The sequence below is a fragment of the Rhamphochromis sp. 'chilingali' genome (assembly GCF_963969265.1).
Source record: "Rhamphochromis sp. 'chilingali' genome assembly, chromosome: 4".
Taxonomy (NCBI): domain Eukaryota; kingdom Metazoa; phylum Chordata; class Actinopteri; order Cichliformes; family Cichlidae; genus Rhamphochromis; species Rhamphochromis sp. 'chilingali'.
The window spans coordinates 41,528,922-41,551,925 of NC_137948.1; the positions used below are offsets into that span (position 1 = coordinate 41,528,922).

A 23,004-nucleotide genomic window follows, 5' to 3' on the forward strand; every position below is an offset into this window, starting at 1 on the left:
AAGAACCAAAATATTTTTTTGCTATATTAATCCAATCCAAGTGTATCTGTAAAAAAAGTTGAACTTATTAGTTTTCTCAGATCTCTTTCTTCATAAAAGGCAAGATCTCATCTAAACAATAAAGAAAAAGGTCTGAAATCACCTGAAATAAAGAGTCACAACAGCAGAAACCCTGAAATGTATTTCTTTTAATTTAATTCAAAATAAATACTACCACGGCAATGCAAGTCCACTACTGGGTTCTTGCCCTAATGTTTTGGTAAGAAAACAAACAAGCAAATGATCGAAAAAAAAAAAAAAATCAGTTATGCATCCATCATTCTTCAGCGACTTTCAAGAGGTGCCTTTTTAACAACATACAAGGTAACACTGTCTAGAATGACAAACATTAATAAAACAAACACTATGGTATAAAAAGGAGGGAAGGAGAAGGAATTGGGACTGAAGAAACCTGATGAAACCAGCACCGCACACACGCACACACACACACAGGAAATAAAACAAACAAACAAACAAACAAATGACAGTCCTCCAAGGCTCCTCTTATAGTTTTTTAAGAAGGTGAAGGGAACAGAAGTACAGTGCAGACTCCATGTTACAGATGTCCTCACATTTCTGGAGTCGATCGTTTTCAGGGACCATGGTGACATAAGAAAGGCGGGTTGGGGTTCGTCTCCATGGAAACATCCTCATGAATCACAAAAAAACCAAACAAACGCAAAACTGAAAAAACAAAGAAAACCCAAACAAAAAACAGTGGAAGGGTCCATTCATTGACACGTGTTTATTTTTTCCTTTTAAATGTTTTTTTCTTCAAAGCAGTTTTTGAATCGTTTGCGGGTGGTTTGGATTTTTCGGTCACTATTCTCATCAGCAAGCTTAACATACAGTCACACAGAAAACAAATGTTTATGCCTCATAAGTGAAGACAAAAAGAACAAAAAAGGCATTGCATATTTACACCAAGAAGTTTGGGGCCACTTTTTTCTCGCAGTCCTCACAGTCTTCATACACGAGTGTCTCACGGCTCAGTTTTCTTGTGATCTGACATGATCAGTAAATTATTGATACTCTTACTTCAATTTAAATATTTGTCTGTGTGTAAATACATTTCTCTCATAATACTGACAAGATTAATTGGGTCAGGACCCCTGCGTCTGGAGCTGGAAGCCTCACTTCTGCTTAGCATCTGTGTGATAAATTACATTTTCTTCACTAAGATTTGTCATGTAAAAACAGTCTTTGTATCTGTGTTTGTGAGTCAATATTTCTCCTCTTAAACTGAAAACAATGTTTCTCTTTTTTTTCTTTAAAAAAAAAAAATCTTTACAGCAATCTTCTTTTTAGGTTCCTGCACAGCTGCAAAACCCTTTCCCTTCACTTTTTACTCACTACTTGATATGTCTCGGTCGTACTTCTCTACCTGCGTCGTTACTTTAACACACAAAGACGTACCAATCCTCAGTTCTTCTTCTTAATCTTTCCAAACATCTGTAAATGTACAAAATACTTTCAAGTCGGCAGAATTCTCCAGCAAATCAGATCTGATGTGTGCTCACAGGTGAAAAGGCTGCTTCACAAGGACAGTTTAGCTGACAGTATTTGGGATGATTGGATCGCTTTCCCCAATTCTCCACAGTCAGTTCCACTTCTTGTAGGAAGTGTGATGCATCAGTCAGGCCACTTCTGGGCAGAACTCACTAAACATATGCTAATACTGCCAGTGTGGGAGCCAAGCCTGCGAGCTAGTCCAGACGAGCAAACTCCAGCTGCAGTGTCAGTAACACCAACACGGCCCCCTCACTTTCACTACACTCCAAACACACCGTCTGCTGGTGGGTTTAAGCCGCAAAAGTCCCCACACTGACTCTGGCAAGTCAGTACTGCTGCTACTCGTAACCATCGCAACATCCACCTGTAGGGTACCAGGCCATACTCTGACTATCCAATGCTGTAATAAATTCATCACTTTAAGCTGTAGTTGCCCAACTACTGCCTTTAGTTGTAGCTGCACAGCACATCAGAGGACTATCTTCTCATCCATATCATTTTTTTGCCGAACTTACTGTCTGAATGAGTTTGGCAGCTTTCTGATCACTTTCAACAGCAGCTGAGCTAAGAAACAATAAAATATCCACACGTCTTACTGTTTCCAATGAACAAAACACTTTTTCAGCTACATGTCAGAACACACATTGGAACAGGCGATACCAGAAGATTGTCAATTTTGGTTTCTGGATATAACAGCTAGGTTACTTGTGTTAAGGACTCACTATTTGGAGGCTATTGGAGGGGCCTCCATAATAGCAGAGGCCAGCAGGAATCAGTTCAGTGACCAAAATAACTAACACATGATGGGGACGGAACTGCATGAAGCTCAGTCTGAACGGTCAAAAACCTTCTTGTGACTTGATGCCTGGAGTTTTTCCTTTGCAGACACCTTTCTCACTCACTATGTGTTAATAGACCTCTCTGCATTGAATCATACCTTATAAAGCGCCTTGACGCGACTGTTGTGATTTGGAGCTATATAAATAAAATTGAATTGAAATTCAAAAAGGAAAATAACAAAAAATGAAAAGTGGTTGTCCAGTGTATACTTTTGTATTTGGTAACTAACTGCAAGTAACTGCAGTGACCTCTTTAGATCGCAAGGCAGTTCCAAAGGTCGCCTGGTGGGAGGCAATCTGTCAGACGACTGTGGTCTGACTCAGAGTGACTGAAATCACTCAGATTTCAAAGGCTTGCACATAACCGCTGGATAATTAGAAATAGACTGACAACATGTTGCTTTCTGAGTCAGCCTGTGCCAAAGAGAGCCACTCTTCTGTCTCTGTGCAACAAGACACTTGTCTCAGCTGGTTGGCAACTGGTTGTGTTCTTGTACATGCACAAAGCTGCTGATGTCATTTTTAAAGTAAAATTGCCATCCCAAGGCAACTGAACAAATCTGTTTAACACAGTTAATTTGTGCAAAAACATTGTATCCAAGTACAAATCTGACCCCATTAAATTGCAAACTGAGCGGATACAGCAGACTGACTGCTTGACTCCAATCTTATTGTCAAAGTCTTGATGCACCAAAAGTGCTTTGAAGATGGCAGGTGACACAGTTGCAGTGATTCTGTTCATGCTTTGGACTCCAACCACTGTTTTCACTAGTGTGACTGTAGCAATAGAGGGTTAAATAAGCAACCAGAAGCAGGAACAGGCATCAGAACCAACTACAAAGCAACGTGCAGCAAGCAAACTGCTTGGCATGTAGACGTGACCTGAGGCTTGGGGCTTCTGCAAGTTGTGGAGCATTCTCGTGTCCCCATGTTTTGCAAAAACAGAAGAAAAGACCATCAAATCTCAGTTTGGAGTAAACTGCCGACTTCACTATGATCATTATAGACAACACTGCGGTTTACTACATCTGAGAGTAAGTGTGTGTGTGTTTCTGTGTGCTATGACAGCATATTCTTGACCCCCATTCAATCGCAAACTGTACATACATACATGAAGCCATGTTTCCCTGTGTAAACATCCATTCCATTCTAGTCCTACAGCTACAATGAAGAAGAAGAAAAAAAAAAGAGGAGAGGTGGATGATGAGGAGGAGAAGAAGCGGCGATGCTGCAGAGAAAGGCCTCGTTCCCCTGCCGGCTGTGGAAAGCTGGAGCGGTTAAGCTGAGTTTGAATGCGGTTGTGCTCTGTGGCGCCTGAGTGAACTGTGCAGTTTCTGGCAGTTTAGTGTTTCTTGTTTCAAAGTAACTTCAAAAAAGCGCAAAAATAAAATAAAATAAGAGGGAAGTTACTGCGACGAATGAAAGGAATGATATAGATTCACCCATTCTCATCTTTCAACTTCTCTTTTCTGTTTGTTTGTTTTTTGTAATCTGTAGGCTCACTGTGATTTTCATCACCATGGATTTGGGAAATGTGCGCTGCCATGGCAAATGTACGAGGAAGAGGTTTTTTTTTTTTTCTTTCTTTCTTTTTGTTTTTTAATGAGTGAACCATGAGCCATGCACTTCTTCTCAACTATTTATGACCTTTCACATCCCAGAACCCACCCACCCTCTCCCCTGATGAAAAATCCCAATCCCCAAAAACAACAAAAACACCACCCTGTAGGTATGATGCAAAACATCTGCACACATAAGGCAACATTTTTGGTTTTTTGTTCCCTAAAACGGCTCTTCCAAACCAAGTGCAAAAAAGTTAAAAGAAGAACAAAAAATGGGCAGAAACAACAAACAAACAAAAATATTAACGCAACCTGGGTCAACAACTTAATACTGACAGAAAGAAAAAAGAAATAACAAAAACATTGCCTTCTGCAGTAAATAGCGCTGAAAATGTAGGAGACTTATTTTTTAGTGTGGGGAGACCGGCTGGAGTCTATCCCACTGTGCAAAAACCTCTTTTAAAGTCCCTAAAAAGACTTCTCCCCCTCTGCAAGGAGGCAGAGAAGAAGAAAAAGAGGGGAGACTGGTGTTTTTTTGTTTTTGTTTTTTTTTCCTAAAATGGCTACGCGTTTTCCTCAAAATGGCCACAAATGGGGACGATACTGCCTGGCTGGGCTGGAGCTCACTCTCGGCCACTGGCCGAGTAGGAGAACTGTGGGAAATGAGGCCTTCGCTCGTTGTCTGCTGCATCCATCCCGTCCTCATCGTCTGTAAAAACACAAACAGGAAAACATAAGAATGTTCCAATTATGGACAGTAAGGTTGTCCTTACAAACTTTAACGGCAGTTACCCCGACTCTCCTCAAATATTCAGTGTGTCCAATACTAATACTGTTTTCATTTGCAGTTGGTGTTTAGAGCCAGTGCCATGCAAACACGCTAAACTCACACTAGCTGCTGGCAGTGTCATCTCAGTCAGTTAATACAATGCAATAAATTACAGTGAATGTGCACTTACATTTTTCCGGTGGAGTGATGGTGATGGTCTGTGCTGTGAACTCTTCATCGAAGTAGCGCGTGTCTGTCTCAGAGGTGACCTGAGGCTGGAAGGGTGGTACCAACTGGGACGGACAGAAAGCAGAGAGCGGTGGTGTTGTATCACTGAGGGGTTCAGTCTTCAAACAGCTTCACATATGCTGTCGTTTCAACTGAAGGAACACTTTTTTTGTCAAATGACTTTTATCAGTCGTGCTAATATAACACAGATTTTAATAGAGCATTTTACCCTACAGACACCCTCTGTACTTTTAAGATTAGGCTTAAAATTCACCTTTACTAATTAGGTCCTGCATTTTTTACAGTTAGGGTTAGATATTTTTGTTCACCTTAAACAGAACTCAAATCAAACATTTAGAGCCTTTTTTTCTTTTTACTTTATTAAAATTATTTTGGTGAGTTCTAAACTTTTAGATAGTCTAACATACACTAATACAAAGAAATTATCACCAGACTACAGAGTGTGTTATGTTTCTTCATTAGACGTACAAAAAAGGCAAATTTCAGGGGAATACAGTTTCCTGGTCCAAATGTGAACACAGAAGAACTGGGGAACAAAATCAGTTTAAAACTTCACACCATATTGTTGTCTGTGTCTCCAATACACACATGGGAGGCCTGGGTGGACACGTTATTATGAAAGCTCAAGTTGAGAAAAAAACAACATACAAATATGTATAAAACGACCTGGTGGTACTTGTCTGACTGTGTTATAGTGTTCAAATGAAATAAAGATGAGGTAATGTTTTGTCCTTTTCATTCCATTTTGGATTTTACATGTCAGCCAGACTTCTTTTGAAAAATACGGTAACCCTGATACCAGAATACCTCAGAAACACTGAATCGATTTCGATTGAAGTGACGATGACGTCTAGCAGCTAAATCCTGCTCTCACCTTCTTGTCGTAGACGTCCTGCCAGTCGATTGTGCCAAAGAAACTGTGCCGCATGATCTCCTTAGCGTCATCCGGTCCACCGCCCAACCTGTCAACCAACACACAGAATACGAAGGAGATGGCGTCAAAGTCATACATCAAATAGCGCTCTCACAAAGTCTCCATCAATGGAACCAGAATATCCACCTGCTACTGATCCCAAAATAACTTGATGGGGTGAACAAGTTCGCTCAGTGAAGCTGCAGTAGCCTCTTTTCACTGGCGTCTTCGTTAGACACAGAAAATGCTTCAGGGATGATAAGAGTGGAAACTTGAACGCAGCCACCAGCTGGTTTTGCCTGAGAACATTTTAGCTGGGCACCCATTAACATAAAGAGTTTGTGCTCTCATCAAGTGTGCGCAAGATTATTAATTTAAGCAACTGTATGTAAGAACATGTTATCTGGATATGTAACCACTTTGCCAAAGTCTGGCAGGAGACGCAAATTCCACCTCAGGTTGAAATTAGGTAAAGTTAGGATGTTAAAGAAGCACAGAGGCTCAAGCCTGCCATTAACTGGAAACTACTGGAACACACAATAATAATAAGTTTTACATTGCCAGGGACAGAGAAGGTACTGACCAACAAAGAAGCACCTGCTCCAAAATCGACAGCTTCAAGCAAAACTATAATTTGCTGATTTTCACCCGTACAAGCCAAATGCCTTCTGGAGAAAAGTTTTATGGTCAGAGAAGATAAAGTAGGGCTGCACGATTTTGCATAAAATGAGAATCACGATTTTTTGGCTTAGAATTGAGATCACGATTCTCTCACGATTTTCTTTTCCAGTATAAATATTTATTGCACTTATTAACTGCACATCAACTTCGTAACAGTTGAGACTGAACATAAAAACAATAAATAAACATAAAAACAATAAATGTCTCACGTTTTGTTGTTGTACTGCTTGAAATTCCGTCTCCACCGTTGCTCGACGCTGCGTGTACAGAGCAGGTAGTGCAACAATAGAAAAATAGTTGCGGGACGGCACTGTGTAGCGTTTGTCTAGGGTGTTGATCATTCTCCTAAATCCCTCGTTTTGCACAGTGTTGATGGGAGCCATATCTTTGGTCAGGTGATAAGTGATAGCCTCCGTAATTTCTTTGTGCCTGCGGGAGGTCGACGGGTATAGGGAAGCGCTGTATAAGGTTCCCGTTATTGATGTTTGGGTGGTTGACCGGGACGGATTTTCTCCTGTCACTTTCTCGTCATCCCTGACGTGCTCTCCGTGGTTTTTTCCCTGCTAATTTTAGCATCACACTGCACAGCTTCTGTATCACGTGGTATAAGGCTCCGCCCTTGTCATTTGTTGAGCAGGAAGAGTGAGCGCTTGTTTTCATGCAGAGTACGTCCCGGATCAAAATGCGGTACAATCGTCGTCTTTTTTTCTTTCTTTCTTTTTTTTTTTTTTTTAAATCGTTGTCATTTGGAAATGAGATCGCACATAAGTATGAATCGAGATCGCGATTTTCTAACGATTAATCGTGCAGCCCTAAGATAAAGATTAATTTATCTAGCCACAATGACATGAGGTATGTTTAGAAAAGTAAAGCTGAGGCTTTGAAATGCTGCTAGCAGCAAAATGCACCTGGTTGAAGTGCAACTTGCATGCTGCATTTGCCTGCCTGCCACATTAAGCACATCTCTCATACAGTTTAAAAAAATGTTGGTTAAAATTTGGTTTTCTTAGTTTTCTTATCCCTTTGAAAAGACCTGACAGAAAGGCCTGTTGCACCTGTACATTTTAAGTGTGCTATCAGTGACAGAAAACCGCTGAGTGAACCTCAGACAGTCAGCAGGTTTTCCATTCGTAGCTAAGTCAGTAGTGAAGTCAGGACTCGTAGAGAGTCTTTGTGTCAATGAGGGGACTCTGTCTAAACAGGACAGGGCAGTTAGCAATAAAAAGAACTTCACTGCACAGGTAAGCTGATCAAAATTACATTTGCATGCATACCGTTTGTTGGGGTCCTTAATGAGCAGCCCTGACAGGAGTGACTTGGCGTCAGCTGACAGGGTTCGTGGGAATTTTATCTCTTCCATGAGGATGAGCTCAAACAGCTTCTCGTGGTCCTGGTTGTAGAAGGGCAGGCGTCCGCACATCATCTCATATGTCACCACGCCCAAACCCCACCAGTCCACTGCACGTCCATAGTCATTGTCCTCTAGCACCTGAGGATTTACACAAAAACCCTTTTACTGTATTGCTCCCACTAGCCCCATTTGTATTTCATTCAGAAGAAGCCCTACATAAAAGGTTCTCCTCTAGTGACTGTTTATATTAAAAGCCACGAGGCCACTATCGTTATGATTAGCTCAACTGAGAACTTCACAAAAATTCTTTTTTCAACCTTTAACTGTGTGATAACCTCTTTCATATCCTCTTTATGAAGCAAACAACTTTCTAGTTCTCCACTGAGAACCACATTAAAAGAAGTGAGATCAGTTACCCACTGGAAAGAAAACCCTTCATCAGAGGAACTGCCTCCTAGGGCACTTCCACATTGGACCTGGTAGTTGCTGGGTGGTGACACACAGACAAACAGAGGATCCGAAAAACAGTTTCCTTCCTGAATTTGTTACAGAGGACAAACCGGATAAATTTGGTTTTGTTTTTTTAATCTTATGCTCTCTTTCTTGTTTTTTATAGCCATAGGAAGGTTTGTCAACATCTGAAACCCAAAATTCAGATAATAGTCTTTATGTGTATCTGGTGTGACCGCTGACCTCAGGAGCCAAGTACTCCGGTGTTCCACAGAAGGTTTTCATAGTGGCAGTGTCAGTGATGCCTTCTTTGCAGAGACCAAAGTCAGTGATCTTGATGTGGCCATCTTTGTCCAACATGAGGTTCTCCAGCTGATGAGCAGTTGAGGAGAAGAATAAAACCCATTAACCTTTACTGTATCCTTTAATAAGCAGGAAATTCAGAATAATAACGGACACTTCTCAGATCTCACACAGAGCAGGTGTACTTTACCTTCAGATCACGGTACACGATCTTGGCAGAATGCAAATAATCTAAAGCAGAGACGATCTCAGCGCCATAGAAACGGGTGCGGTCCTCTGAAAAAACTCTCTCTCTTGACAAGTGGAAAAATAGCTGTGGACAGGGAAACAATAAGAATTCATGCAGTTTAGATATGTTTCTCTTATCGAGTGATAATTCACTTGGTGAAATCATGACTCAATAGCTTCAGCAAGCAAACACAACAACTTTGAATTACACACAGTTTTAGTCCAAACAAAAGCTGAATCATTGTTCAGTTTAATAGAATAGAATAGAATAGAATAGAATAGAATAGAATGCCTTTATTGTCACTATACAGTTGTACAATGAGATACAGAGCATCTCCTACTCAGTGCAAACATGCTGGGGGGGGCACAGTTCTGCAGCACTATATGCATATGGACAGTATTAACAGAGAAAAAATATATAAAATGTACAAATATACACAAGCCAGTTTTAAAAAGTAATAAATAACTTTTTAAAGCAAATCTATAAAGGAGACCAAGTCTCCATGTCACTCACACATTTAATAGATTCAATATAGATAGAATTAAAAAACATCTACAAACACTTAAAGTTGCTTAAAATCATTTTATATATCATAATTGTCACTTTATGGTCATAAAATAAACTAAATAAACCCTGAACTGATTCGTGCTTTAAAATGATGAAACTATTACCACAATGGAACCACAAAAGTTCAGACTTCCCAGTCCAACGTGTTTCCCAGTGAAACATAACACTATCTAGTGAGAGACTGCTTGCTCTAAAAGCACTTTGGATCTCATACTGTCATGTTAATCAACATTATTCAATAATTTTTAAAAATCCTTGTATGTTAAATGAAAACATCTCTCATCAAAGTGCTATTTAAAAAGTCTCTGAGTGACTTCTTACCTCTCCTCCGTTGACATACTCCATTACAAAGCACAGCCGATCCTTTGTCTGGAATGAATACTTCAGAGACTGTGAAAAATATTGAAATATATTTTAAACCCAGACGCGCCATTTGTTTCAAACGCAACACAAAAGCTCTTTGAATCGAGTGCATCTTTCCAGCTGTTAGTCTTCACAACACTTCTTAAGAGTCTCTGCACAGATGCTAGTAGTCATGGCTTGTTTGGACAAAATGCAAATTACAACTTGGTTCACACAACTCCTAGCAGGATGTGGCTGTATGTGGTGCAATGATACATGCAATCTACCATACTTACAGTTAGGAATGGATGCCGAGTATTTTTTAAAACCCTACTTTCTGTGAGAGTGTGAGCAACTTCATCCTGTTCAAAAAGATTAAAGAGCAATGATTAGTGAGGAGTAAAAAGTACTGAAATCTAAAATTTGAGAGAATGTTTGATATGAATGTGCTTCATCTAACAAATGCAAAACACCAAATATTAGAAGGCAGACATGCTGTAATTAGATTCAGATTAGATTAGTCAAATATGTAACAGTAGATTCAAAAAATACACCTCGTTACTGAATTATTCAGCAATAAGGCTGATCATTTAAAAGAGGACCTTGGCAATGATGACTTCTTTTTTGAGGATTTTCATGGCGTAGTAGGTGCCGCTCGCCTTCTCCCTCACCAGAATAACTTTACCAAAAGTGCCTTTGCCCAGAAGCTTCAAATAGTCAAAGTCATTCATTGTCTGTGGAAAGAAATATCAGGAAACAGTTGTCATAAGCATTTCTCCAGTCTTCAGTACACTTCATCTTCAAAGCAATATGCTTAAAGTAAACCAGTCAGCTCACAAACTGGGACATAGAAGAATGGTCAGATCAACAATACTGATTTTTACTGTATATCCCACAAACACTTTGTATTGTGAGTCCTTGATACTGTTTTAACCTCAACTGCTTTATTACAGTTGGACTTCTATGCTTCTTCTTATTTTCTGTCATATTTGTAGCGGTACGACAGTGGATGTTCAGGTTTCTGGAAATTAGGTCAGTGTGTGTAGCAGTAATCCAGATGAACCAAAAGCTCGGGTTTTCTTTAAACACTCGGTTTCAGTTAAAGAAACGAGAGCAGACACAGATATCTTGCTGTTCAGATTTTACGTTATTTAGAGGCACTCAATCAGCAGGGAGGCCTAAAGAGATTAAGAAGCAAGCTAAAACAGCTTGTTTCAGGTGAGAGTGGGCGTGCTTCAAGGCCCAGCATATGATGAACAAGGATTATTTTGAACTGTAACTCATGAAAAACTACTCTAGGACAGTTCCAGCAATAAAAGTATGAAGCTGGAAATGAGAATTAAAGCAGTCTCTACCTTTCGTTTGTAGTGGCTAATGGAGGTGTCCATCTCCTCCTCGTTGACGTTTTCAATCTGGGAGGTGGGGCTGCACAAGATGCCCTCCTCCTCCTGCTTGGCTAGTGACTCTGCTACCATCTGGATGGCCTCAGCCCACTCGTCCCTGTAGGAGATACGTGGAAACAACATCATAGATTAAACGTCAAAAGTCTATTTTCTAAATTTCTTAAATAGATGGTTAAATTAAACTATATGCCTTCCGTATGGGAAAGGTTAAAGTTTTCATAACGTCACTCTGCAAAGTATTCTTCTTTAGTTCGACAGCTTCCGGCTGCACATTTTTTTGTCAAGTTCTCAAGATTTGTAGTAGTAGTATAAATTGTTAATTCAAACAGGTAATCTCTTGGAGACTGACGCCTCTTTTTCAAGAAGAATCTGTCTGCAGAAAACCGTTAAAAAAAAACCCTGAGAAAAACAACTACATAATAATACTGTGATTAAATTCAATCAAGGATCAAAGGTAAGCATGAAATCTTTACAGCAGAGTCTTATAAATAACAATTTGCTGGGGGCCTAAATATGAGATACAATGGTGAGTAAGAACAGAATCACTGGTGATGAACTGTGAATTCTATCCTGATCTGTATGTTAATAATCCAAGTGGCACTCTGTCAATCTTTATAAATGTGAGCAATTGTTTTAAAATGCAACGTGAAAAAAATTACGAAACTCCGACTTCTTTGTCTTGCATCGTTTAGAGTCCTCAGTGTTCAGTTTAAGACATTTTCTTAAGATGTTTGTTACATTTTTTTCTTGCCTTTTAAAACTTTTTAAGGAACCTTTTGGATATACTTGGTCAAAACAAACTGTTCTTCAGGGTCTCTCACAGCGATCCACCATCCTCAAAACCAACCAAATCTGTGATAAAACCACCCCCACTCATGTGTTTTTAGTTTAATGTTGTTAGTAACAAATCATTTCACATCAGGTATCAGGTCTTTGTGCGTACATTTTTTTAGTGTTTACTTGCAAAACTTGACTTTCCATCTCAGTCCCACTCACTTCCTGACTGTCTTCTCATTGTGTTGATTGAATCCTGCTGTGTAAAGTAATTAGAATTTAATTCAACCATTTCCATAATCTGACCCACTCCTTTCATATTAGGTAATGACTCTCATATCTTTTTATTAAATATTATTTATTTTTTCTTCATAATAAATACACACAGTCAATGGAAGCCCACAATCTAATAAATTATTTACATTAAAAGAGCTGCAATGCATTTCCGTTTTCTCTGTCATACATGCACACTGTTCTAAACGCTGCATTTTTTTCCCTCCTACTCTTGGCTTTTTATGTCAGTGAGATAGGATATTGCTAATATGATTACTTCAACCCTAGAGGTATTTCTGTGAACACGGAAGCCTTACCGATCTGCCTTCGTAGATCTGCGTTTAATATCAAAGCCAATCAGAAGAACGTTCACTTAAAGAGAGAGATACTTGTTTCAGAAGGAGGGGGGGTTGAACAGTGGTGTGGTGCCTCATAGTAAGAAGGTTCTGGATTCAAGCCTCTCAGGTTTAGATTGATTTGTGATTCTAAATTTCCCTGCGAAGAACACAGACAGGGCAGCGCACCCTACATCTTGCCTTTGGTCAGCTAAACTTCAGCTCCGGCCCCGCTGGAGGCTTAAGAAGTTAAAAATATGAAAGAATGTATTGAGGCTCTATAACAAGTATCAAAAGGACATTATTTTTAACTATAAATCAGACAAAGTTATTTAAACAGAATCTACGTAACTTCTGTAATATTTTTTCTCCTTTTCCTTAAGATGTATACCTTTTTTTTTTTTTTTTTAGAAGGATCTTCTTCATTATCCAAAGCTGCTGTAATAGTGAAATACAGGAATTTGTAAGATGACAGCTCACCTCTCATCAGGAGTGTCAACATGAAAAGTTCTTTCGATGACTGTCGTCCACTGCAGACAGCGGATGATAAAGGTGTTTGGCTTTGGCCGCTCCGTCTTCATCAGCTGGCATTCTGACAGTCACACAGAGAGATGTGTTGAGTCGTACAAAGTTAGTGATGTTTGAAACGTGCGATGATCTACTCATGGCTTACTTGCTACAGAGAAGTTGTTGAGTGGGTAGGCCAGGTCAGAGTCTTGTGGTTTGTCCTTGTAGCCGATGAAAGAGCCGTCTGTCTTCAGCAGAAAGTAGCGTGGTCGCCAATTCTTGATGTACTCTCCTGCAGGTAGGGAATAAAAGATAAAAATGGCACCAACAGCTCATACCCTGGTACTCTCACGTCTTTTTAAACCTTTCATAAGTCTGTTCTATAAAATAGAATTAAGTACCAGTGCCAGCTCCTAATCCACAGATTACCACTAAGACCACTTTGGACTTTTATTTACTGGTGTTTTAATCATGAAGACCTCACACTAAACTAATGATAGCTGGGGAATGCTGTTCAAGTTCAGAAAGATCCAGAGATTACACTTTCAACTAGGATTAAAAACGTCTGCAAAGTCACAAACGAGTCATCCCTTTAAAACCTAGTAATTGTTATTTTGTGTCATTTTTTGTTTTACTCATTTTAGCTTCACCCCCAAACTCCATATAACAATTTATGTGTTGCTTCCCTGCTATCTGAGTCATATATTTGTGACATAATTACAACAAATGCTGTAATTATGCTGTGCTGTATCCATGTTACTTGGGTACATAGGGCGATCGTTGGGAGTTCGCCTTGTAATCAGAAGGTTGCCGGTTCGAGCCCCGGCTTGAACAGTCTCGGTCGTTGTGTCCTTGGGCAAGACACTTCACCCGTTGCCTACTGGTGGTGGTCAGAGGGCCCGGTGGCACCAGTGTTCGGCAGCCTCGCCTCTGTCAGTGCGCCCCAGGGTGGCTGTGGCTACAATGTAGCTGCCATCACCAGTGTGTGAATGAGTGGATGACTGGATGTGTGAAGCGCTTTGGGGTCCTTAGTAGTAGTCCTAGTAAAGCGCTATACAAACACAGGCCATTTACCATCTACCATGGATACATCCTATATATATATATATTTATATCTTGATAAATTAGAGAGTCATACTAGCAGCAGAGTTAACAAAGAACTGTGATATCAGTGATTAATATCTGAACCACTTTATGGTCTATCAAACAAGTCAAACCCTGAAGAAACTATGACATGTGATGACTCACAAGGCTTCAGAAAAAACAAAAAAAACAGTCTTATGGGAAGGATAAAGGCTTCGGCATGAGACAGACACCAAATATCTCTGTCAGTAAGATAACTGCCGCTGACAGCAGCTCTACTTTAAGGGTAAAGTAAGCAATTTTAGTGGGGGTCATTTATTAGAAAAAACAAACTCGACATTGTCGCAATTACTGTCAGCAGATTAAACGGGGAACCCTCCTGGCTCTAAGCAGCTGACACTTAGCTTGCTAAACATTAACAGCTAGTTATAGGCTAAAATTATGCCAGCTAACGTAAACACGCGAGCTTCACTGAATCATGAATTGATATCTGAACGTTTTACAGCCTCATTCAGAGTAAACAAACATGGTGATGCAGCATATTGTCAGCTGAGGTAAACAGTGGACTGACAGCCTACATTCATTACAGATGAACGGCGGCAAGAACAGCTCTTTGTCCTAGAGTGGCCAGCATAGCTAGGATTGTGCACTTCAATTGGGAGGGAAAACAGATTGTTGTCATCAATCTGACATCCATTGGTGAGATTTTACATACTGCACCTTTAAAGCTGGAGAAAGGTTTTTGAATGTATTTTTTGTCTCAACAGTCCACATCTCTGCTTAACAGAAACATGCTGTATGTCCAGATATTTGTACAGTGGAATAGTAGAACTACATTTTTTATATCAGTTGAGCTATTACTCATATAAATCTCTTCAAAATGTGTACTGTCTGGTCCTGCCCTACTTGACCTTTCAAACTGAATGATTTCCCATTAAGTTACAGTTTAAATCTATACCTGATCACATTAAACAACTTGCAGCTTCAGCTGGTCTTGCTTGGCCTCCCTCTTCCTTACTCCCAGGAGAGGGAACTTCCAACTCATTTACAACTTCTTTAGTCCATCCTCTTTAAACAAGCTATTTAAGGTTCTCTTGTTTTAAGGTCACCCTATCTGTAAGCCCCCTTCCTTCTGATTAACAAAAAGGTTTAAACAACAGGTTGGTGGGACCTCTGTGCCAACAGCCAGAGCAATGTGACATCACTGAATCCAAAAGTAGACCCCCCCCCCCCCCAAAAAAAAAAAACCAAACAAACAAACAAGCAAAGAAATAAAAACACAGGCACACAGCCTGAAGCCCAAGTCTTTGGCTCACAGGGATACATTGTAGAGACACTAAAGTCTTTTTTTTTTTTTAATCTTCAGCAATGTTTAATATAAACTTCTACCTTTATAGCAGCAGATATGAAAAAATGAAGGAGAGGTTAACAGATCCCTTTTAACATCTGTCAAATTAGATTAGAAAATTTAACTGATATGTGAAACATTTTACTTGCATTCTGTGAAAGCTAGCTATAGTGCAAAACTGTGCTTCCTCTGCTTTGTTTTAAACCAGCTATATGTAAAAATGTGTGTTCCCCACGCCCACTAATATGTAGTGTGGAAACTGTGTCCAAACTTTCCTGAACTTAATGTGAACTCTTGAGTTTTGATGTTGAAACAGCACAGAGAGCTTGTGAGGACAGCGTCCCTGAGACGGACATTAAGGCTGAATTATAAGAACACACAGAGGCGCAATAAACAATTCAGGGACTTGTGGGGGCCAGATAGGAAGGAACCAGAGTGTTAGGTCATCCTCTGTATGCTCATAGTGCCACTGAGAAACTTCCCCCTGCCTGCCAGCCAAAAGCCCTGAGCTCATACCAGACAAACCCACCTTCAGCAAACACAAACACACACTTACACAAACACAAAAACCAGTGTGGGAAATAAAACACACCAGCAAAGTGCAGTTCAGACTGGGCTGCAGCCCTGCAAAGCTTGCCTTCACTGCTCAATGTCTGGCAGGTAAACAACCATTGTTTGGAGGTTCTGTGCTTCAAACTGGCATGGTGGCTCAGGCCATGTCCACACATAGCTGGATAAAAACAAATCTATTATGACTGAAGCCGGTGTGTTGAAAAGCACAAGCGGTTTCTTTTTAAGCCCTCTTAGCAGTGAACTGATCTTAAAAATAAATTGGTAATAATAATAATCATTGGTTTATACGTTTAATAAGTAAAACAGCCAGAAGCAAAGTGAGCAACTAGTCAATGAGACAATTAGGACTTTTTTCAAGTGCAACAACAGTTGCTGTTGGTTCTAAGATCTTACTCTACCTTGCGCTACCCACCACAGACAGCAGCACCCTCCATTCCCCTCTCGCTTCTGTCAAAGAAAGTTCTTAACAAATAATGTGAAAAGTAAGACAGATGAGAGCCCCGTGAAACAGTGCAGCTCTAAAACACTCAACAGTCAGTTCACTGTGCTAGTCATAGGTAGGCTGAGTCAGATTAAAAGGGCATAAAGCCACATTCTGCACAGACAACATGAACCTTATCTTGCAACAAGGCTGCAGATCCAAACACCACTACAAGTTAGTTACACTCAACTAATCTAATAATTTATGAATGCAGAGTATACCATTTGAGTGGAGTAATTCAAGTAAGCAGGTTAGGAAATTAATTATATTTCTTATAGACATCCTAGTCCTTTTCACTACAGGTGTGATATGTGCGATACGAAGATATATATCGGTCGACAAAATGAAAACATCTATAGTTTCAAATTATACGCTATTGTTTGTTTCGTGGTGTCGCAAAATACACAGTTTACGGCAATATTTTTTCATCAGGGCACGGAGAATACCACCGTGGCCAGTGAAGACGAGCCAGAACCAGGTAGCTCCAAACAGAAAGACCAGTCAAAACAAATCGAGGACCTTATTCCTAAACAAGGGGCTACCTCAGTTGCATGGACATGGTTTGGTTATGAAACGTCCGACAGGGACCAGAAAACTGTACTATGCAAATTATGCCTCAAACCGGTCCCCACAACGGACTCAAACACGACAAATCTCTTCTACCACCTACACAAGAATCATGTGAATGGGGAGATGAGAAGCAAAAAAGAGCCGTCAGGCGCTCAAAATAAACCTTAGACTCAAACGTTAGAACAGGCTTTTCCCCGCAGCATCCCATGCAATAAATACTCAAAGTTTCATGCATCGGTCAAAACACTCGACGCCCAGCTGGAAACACTTCACACAAGTCGAACTGCCTGAGATTCACAGAATTTACAGAAAAAGCGCTATTTTGTGATATATATCGTTATCGTGATGAGAAACATCTCATAACGGGATATGAGATTTTGGTCATATCCCACAGCCCTCATGATCTATTTCTATGATGACATAAATGATTGCATTTTCCCAGTTTTGCAGAACTGCTCAAAGATTGCACTTTGTTGAAGTGAAATGCAGTTAATTATAACAGAACAATATAATAATATATAACAAAAGCACGAATAAACAGGCATTTAACTACATTTAGTAGTGAAATGTATGTTCTTTGAAACTGACAGTTTTTTCAGTATCACTTCAAACGTATATTGGTCATAACAGAATAACAACTAACTTAAAAAAACAGTTGGTCTCTAATAAAATTAGCAACACATCAGCATCCTGGGTGTAACTAAAAAGAGAAAAGGCAAAGTTTGTGCCAATAGCTGGATACGACTGTTTTACAAATGTATTACAAGCCTTGGAGCCTCTTGAGTCTAACATGACTCCCTCTCAGTCCATCCAGCATGATTTTGATTTTTTTGTTTTAAGATAAACTTCAAACATTACTTTTTCCGATGTATATTAGACTGCTATTTCCCTTAATTGTATTTAAACAAGCATGAACAAACAATTAAAAAGCTAGAAAAGAGATTACTGAACCAGGCAAATGTTAAGAAACTAATTAAATTAATAGTATTTCACTTGTACAACTGATGTCCATCCACTTATGTTAACAAATCAGGGTAGGCTAAACTATTGATCACTGTATATAAACAGTAATCAATATGATTTTCTGCTCTTCTGCTAGAATTTAAGAGCATACCAACTGCTTTCCCTTCAAAACAATCCCACGTGTCTCTCCATCTCCTTCATCTTTCCTCCTTGCACAGAGGTGCACATGCATTAACAGTACAGCAGTGAATAGCATTATATTAATTGTGTTTAACTCCTGTGCAGGTGGGTTTCTAACAACTTTTGTGCTGAAAACTCAAACACATTCACACCATGACTTTGTCTGCAAAAAATTAATAAACCTTCCAGTTCTATTTTTAAGATTAATCCACATTTGGTGCTCTAACAGGTATTTGGGACGAGAGTTTAGTGTATATGGGAATGACAACTTTGGACAGCAGTGTAACTCTGTGGGACACAACAGAGGAATAACACATCAGGCTCTGGTTACACTGCAGGTCTGATTCTTCACTAGGTCTACAATTTAGCATTGATTAACCTGCCAATTATTTCTTCAATTTACTGCAATGTAGGATAAGCATAACAAATAAATACTACGTTTTTGCTTGAAAATCGAATCCATTATCAAATCACCATTCAATTCATTGCAGCTCTATTTGGAATGCTCAGAGCTACAAGGTTGCCAGATGTGTTTTTAAAGACCAGAGTTTAGAATTCCTAATAGAAAAAGAAGGAAAACTTGCCTCTTTTCTGGACCCAGCCTTCCTTGACGACGTTCTGGTCGCTCATGGTGGCTTCTCCTCGTGACCAGTTCTCCCAGCTCTCCCAGTATGGTGACCGTGAAGGGACAGTTGTTGGAGGGTTAGCAGGACAGTGGGTTTGTCTGAAGCTCAGTCAGCTGTCCGTCTGACCGCTTGACTTATTCTCATCAGACTTTAAATTCTTCCACTCACTGCCTAATAGATGAATAATTATACTTCTCTTGTCCACTATCACTTACTCTTTCCTCCTCTTGCCCTTCTGACCCAACCTGACTTTCTCCTGCTGCCTCTCTTCCCGTCTAGTGTTCCTCACCGTCTTTACTTTTCTTGCTCCCTCTTTCCCTCCCTCCTTCCTTCCCTTCTTCTCACTCCCTCTTTTACAGTGTTCCCTTCACTCTCTTGTTCTCTCAGAGTTCTTCAGTTTTCAGGCGGTCCAGTAGTGAGTCAGCCTGGAAGGAAACAACGACAGAGAAAGGAGAAAACTGAGAAGAAAAAAAACCCACAGCAGGTCAGTGGATAGTTTCCTTCTCACAGCAAACACAGCAGGCAACCACTCATTGTTCAGAACCTTAGCACGCTTCCTGCCTCCTTAACTCCTTCCAACCTTTTCCTTGTTTCCTTTGTTACATCCCTTGCCAGACAATTTGCTATTTCTTTCATGTCTCTGGTTCCCAGCTCTGTAATTTTTTCATCTTCTCTTTCCTTTGTCTCTCTTCACTCACCTTTAAGTGAAGGAAATTCACGTATCTCATTCTCTCCTCTCCCATTTTCTATGCCAACTACCATTTAAGGTTGATTCTGTTCATCTGGGCGTAACGTTTTCAGTGGGAAAAATGCTACGTCCAGATGAGCAGAATCAACCTTTCAGGATTTGCTTGCCTGGATGATTGAGCATGCATCAAGACATCTATCATTTACCTGCTATCAACTTCCTGATGATTCTCATTTTCTTTTACTTCCTTTAGTCCTTTCTTGTCATGTTCCTTCTCTTCCTCACAAACTCATTTTCTTCCTGTCTTGTCCCCTCCCCATTCTGTCCCTCTCTTCATCATTTCTTGACTAGGTATACTAGTTTTTTCTCTTTCTCCGGTCCTTCATTCAGTTTCCCCATCCATCTCTCCCTTGGCTGACTTTTCCTCCTTCCACACAGAATTCCAGGACCTCCCAGTCTCACCCGTTTCCTTCCTTCCCTCCCTCCCCAGTTCTCACTCCTGCTTTCCTCCATCATTCATTTTAATTCTTTTGCCTCACTTTTTCAACTCCTGTCGCCCCCTTCTTCTTCACCAGCCCCTACTTTGATTCTTTTTCCTATTTCTATTTCTCTTCTCTCACCTTTTTCATCCATCCTCACATTTTCCCATCCTACCCCTCATAACCTTCTCTGACTATACCAACAGACTTCTCTGTTCTTAGGTAGGACTTCACAGTTGTGAGAATGTTGCTTGTTTATGTAAATAAGACTTACAGTAAATATGACAAGTTAATTGAGAACAATGGGACATATGTTTCTGTTTCTAGAACAATCTGCATTGTGTCAAACTTATGACTTAACTTATGTCTTAACTTATCAAGGTAACAACAACAAAAAGGCAGCGGCTACTATTTACTTTAATTCATTGATTTCCCAAGATAAATTGTTAGTCTTGAGTGTGAAAATGTACAATACACCAACAGCTGTTACATTATTTCATAGAACAGCTAAACAATTGGATAAAACTGTTTCTATATAAAATTTAAATACAGTGAAATAGTTTTTCCAGTTTAACTAGAAAAGGAGTTGGGAGTTTGCATATCATGTCAAAATAAATCAGATCCAGCTAGCTGCGGCTAAAGAGACTATTTCTCTCTGGGGATTAAATAGTCCATCCATCCACTGCAATTCGTCTGCAGCTGGGTTGCAGGGGCACCAGTCCAAGCAGAGACGCCCAGACCTGCCTTACCCCAGCCGCCTACTCCAGTTCTTCCGGAGGTTTCCAAATCAGCCAGGGGGTCTTCTCGTGGGGCATGTCTGGAATACATTACCTAAGAGGCACCAAGGAGGCACCCTAGTCAGATGACTGGTTCCTTTCGATGTGGAGGAGTAGCATCTCTATTCTGAGACCTTAATTAACCGAATTCCTCTCCCCATCTCTAATAGCCCTTTTCCATTAGTACATACTCGGGTCAGCTCGGTACAGCTCGACACGGTTTTTAGGGTTTTCCATCAGATGACAGAACCTGGTACCTGGCAACAAGGGAAATGCCCACACAGAAACAACACCGTGGTGCTGAGCCTGACAAAAAGCCACAGACCGAGCAGCAGGTATAACATCGCCTTGACATCCACCTTTGTTCATGTCACATACAAATGACAACACGGGATGTTCAGCCATGTTGCTATAACAACCCCATGCACGTTAAGTGGTACTCGATTGTAATGGAAAACAAGTTGTGCCGCCTCGAGTTGCTTTGTGCCAATTCAAGTAGGTAGCAACGGAAAAAGGGCTTAAGGAAGAGCCCAGCCACGCTTTGGAGGAAACTTTCAGCTGTCTATATCCTCAATCTCATTCTTTTGGTCACTACCCAAAGCTTGCCACCACAGCTGAGGATGGGGATGCAGACCAACTGGTAAATTGACAGCTTTGCTTTAATGCTCAGCTCTCAGTTTTCCACAATGAGTGTCTCCATTACTGCAGAAGCAGTACCAATCCATTCATCAATCAAACACTTCCCTCACCTATGAACAAGACACCAAGTTACTTAAACTACTCCAAAAAGCAATGATAAGATTTTGAGGCCACCAAAGTGAAGACCTTCTGCCACTTGGCTTCACCAAATTATTCTGTTCATAAAAAATTATGCACAGTGACAAAGAGCAGGTCCAGTGCTATGCAAGTCAGGGTGCAGCTTTAGGTGAAGGCCCTAACAGTCTGATTTCTGCCTTTTGAAACTAGATGTTGAGACATGGAACAACAGCTTTCAGCTGGGGAAGAACCATGAGCAAGTTTGGTTGACTCTTAATGGACTGCATTCCACACCTCCATTGTTGAGGTGTCTGTACAGAGCTGTGGCTGCGAGGTAGCTGATGCCTGTCATCGTGGCAACCTCCTAAGTAGATAGCAGACACCAAATGTGAAAAGAACTGTTGAATTAAAGAAGACGTCCCATAGGACTTTGTTAGATCGTATATTTCCTGAGATACCTGGCAAGTACCAAAAGGCAAAGTGGACTGTAACTCTGGCAGTGACAAAAGCAGAAACTCAGCTGTGGGAAAAGTTTGGTGAGATAAGATAAGATAAGATAACCTTTATTAGTCCCACACGTGGGAAATTTGTTTTGTCACAGCAGGAGTGGACAGTGCAAAAGTTATGAGGCAAAAATTAGAATACAATAAGAATAAATACAGTACACAACTGTACAGAATAGAATAAAATAAAATACTATATACAGTAGAATAAAATAAAATAAATATACAATAAGATAAAAATAGAATACAAATACAAATACTATATACAACTGAGTAAAAATACAACGATGACAGAAAGGATTATTGCACTTAGTATTATTGCACATGTGTGGATGTGTGTGCTTGATCAGTTAAAGTCTTTATTATGGAGTCTGACAGCAGTGGGGAGGAAAGACCTGCGAATTCTCTCCGTCCCACACCGTGGGTGCCGCAGTCTCCCACTGAAGGAGCTGCTCAGTGCTGTCACAGTCTGCTGCATGGGGTGGGAGACGTTGTCCAACAGGGATGACAGCTTAGCCGCCGTTCTCCTGTCACTCACCACCTCCACTGGGTCCAGAGGGCATCCTAGAACAGAGCTGGCCCTTCGGATCACCCTGTTCAGTCTCTTCCTGTCCCCAGCAGAGATGCTGCCGCCCCAGCAGACCACACCATAAAAGATAGCAGAAGCCACAACAGAGTCATAGAAGGTCTTCAGGAGTGGGCCCTCCACTCCAAACGACCTGAGTCTCCGCAGCAGGTACAGCCTGCTCTGCCCTTTCCTGTAGAGGGCGTCTGAGTTATGAGTCCAGTCCAGTCTATTGTTCAGATGAACACCAAGGTACCTGTAGCTGTCCACAGCCTCAATGTCCATACCTTGGATGTTCAGTGGTTGCAGTGGAGA

The 23,004-nt window shown here is 40.5% G+C and overlaps 1 protein-coding gene across 1 annotated transcript in view; it reads right to left on the minus strand.

Moving 5' to 3' along the window:
- Positions 1–1,838: 1,838 nt before the first annotated feature.
- The window catches only part of akt3b (v-akt murine thymoma viral oncogene homolog 3b), a 28,847-nt gene continuing 7,681 nt past the window's right edge, over positions 1,839–23,004 (minus strand). The window contains exons 2-14 of the mRNA XM_080881339.1: positions 18,881–19,347; positions 13,265–13,390; positions 13,072–13,183; positions 11,162–11,306; positions 10,409–10,540; positions 10,103–10,168; positions 9,786–9,854; positions 8,859–8,981; positions 8,609–8,737; positions 7,839–8,053; positions 5,845–5,932; positions 4,912–5,014; positions 1,839–4,661 (exon numbers count right to left, since the gene is read on the minus strand). Coding sequence (XP_080737465.1) covers positions 4,576–4,661; positions 4,912–5,014; positions 5,845–5,932; positions 7,839–8,053; positions 8,609–8,737; positions 8,859–8,981; positions 9,786–9,854; positions 10,103–10,168; positions 10,409–10,540; positions 11,162–11,306; positions 13,072–13,183; positions 13,265–13,390; positions 18,881–18,926 — 1,440 coding nt within the window. The 5' untranslated portion in view covers positions 18,927–19,347 and the 3' untranslated portion in view covers positions 1,839–4,575. The remainder of the gene's footprint in view (positions 4,662–4,911; positions 5,015–5,844; positions 5,933–7,838; positions 8,054–8,608; positions 8,738–8,858; positions 8,982–9,785; positions 9,855–10,102; positions 10,169–10,408; positions 10,541–11,161; positions 11,307–13,071; positions 13,184–13,264; positions 13,391–18,880; positions 19,348–23,004) is intronic.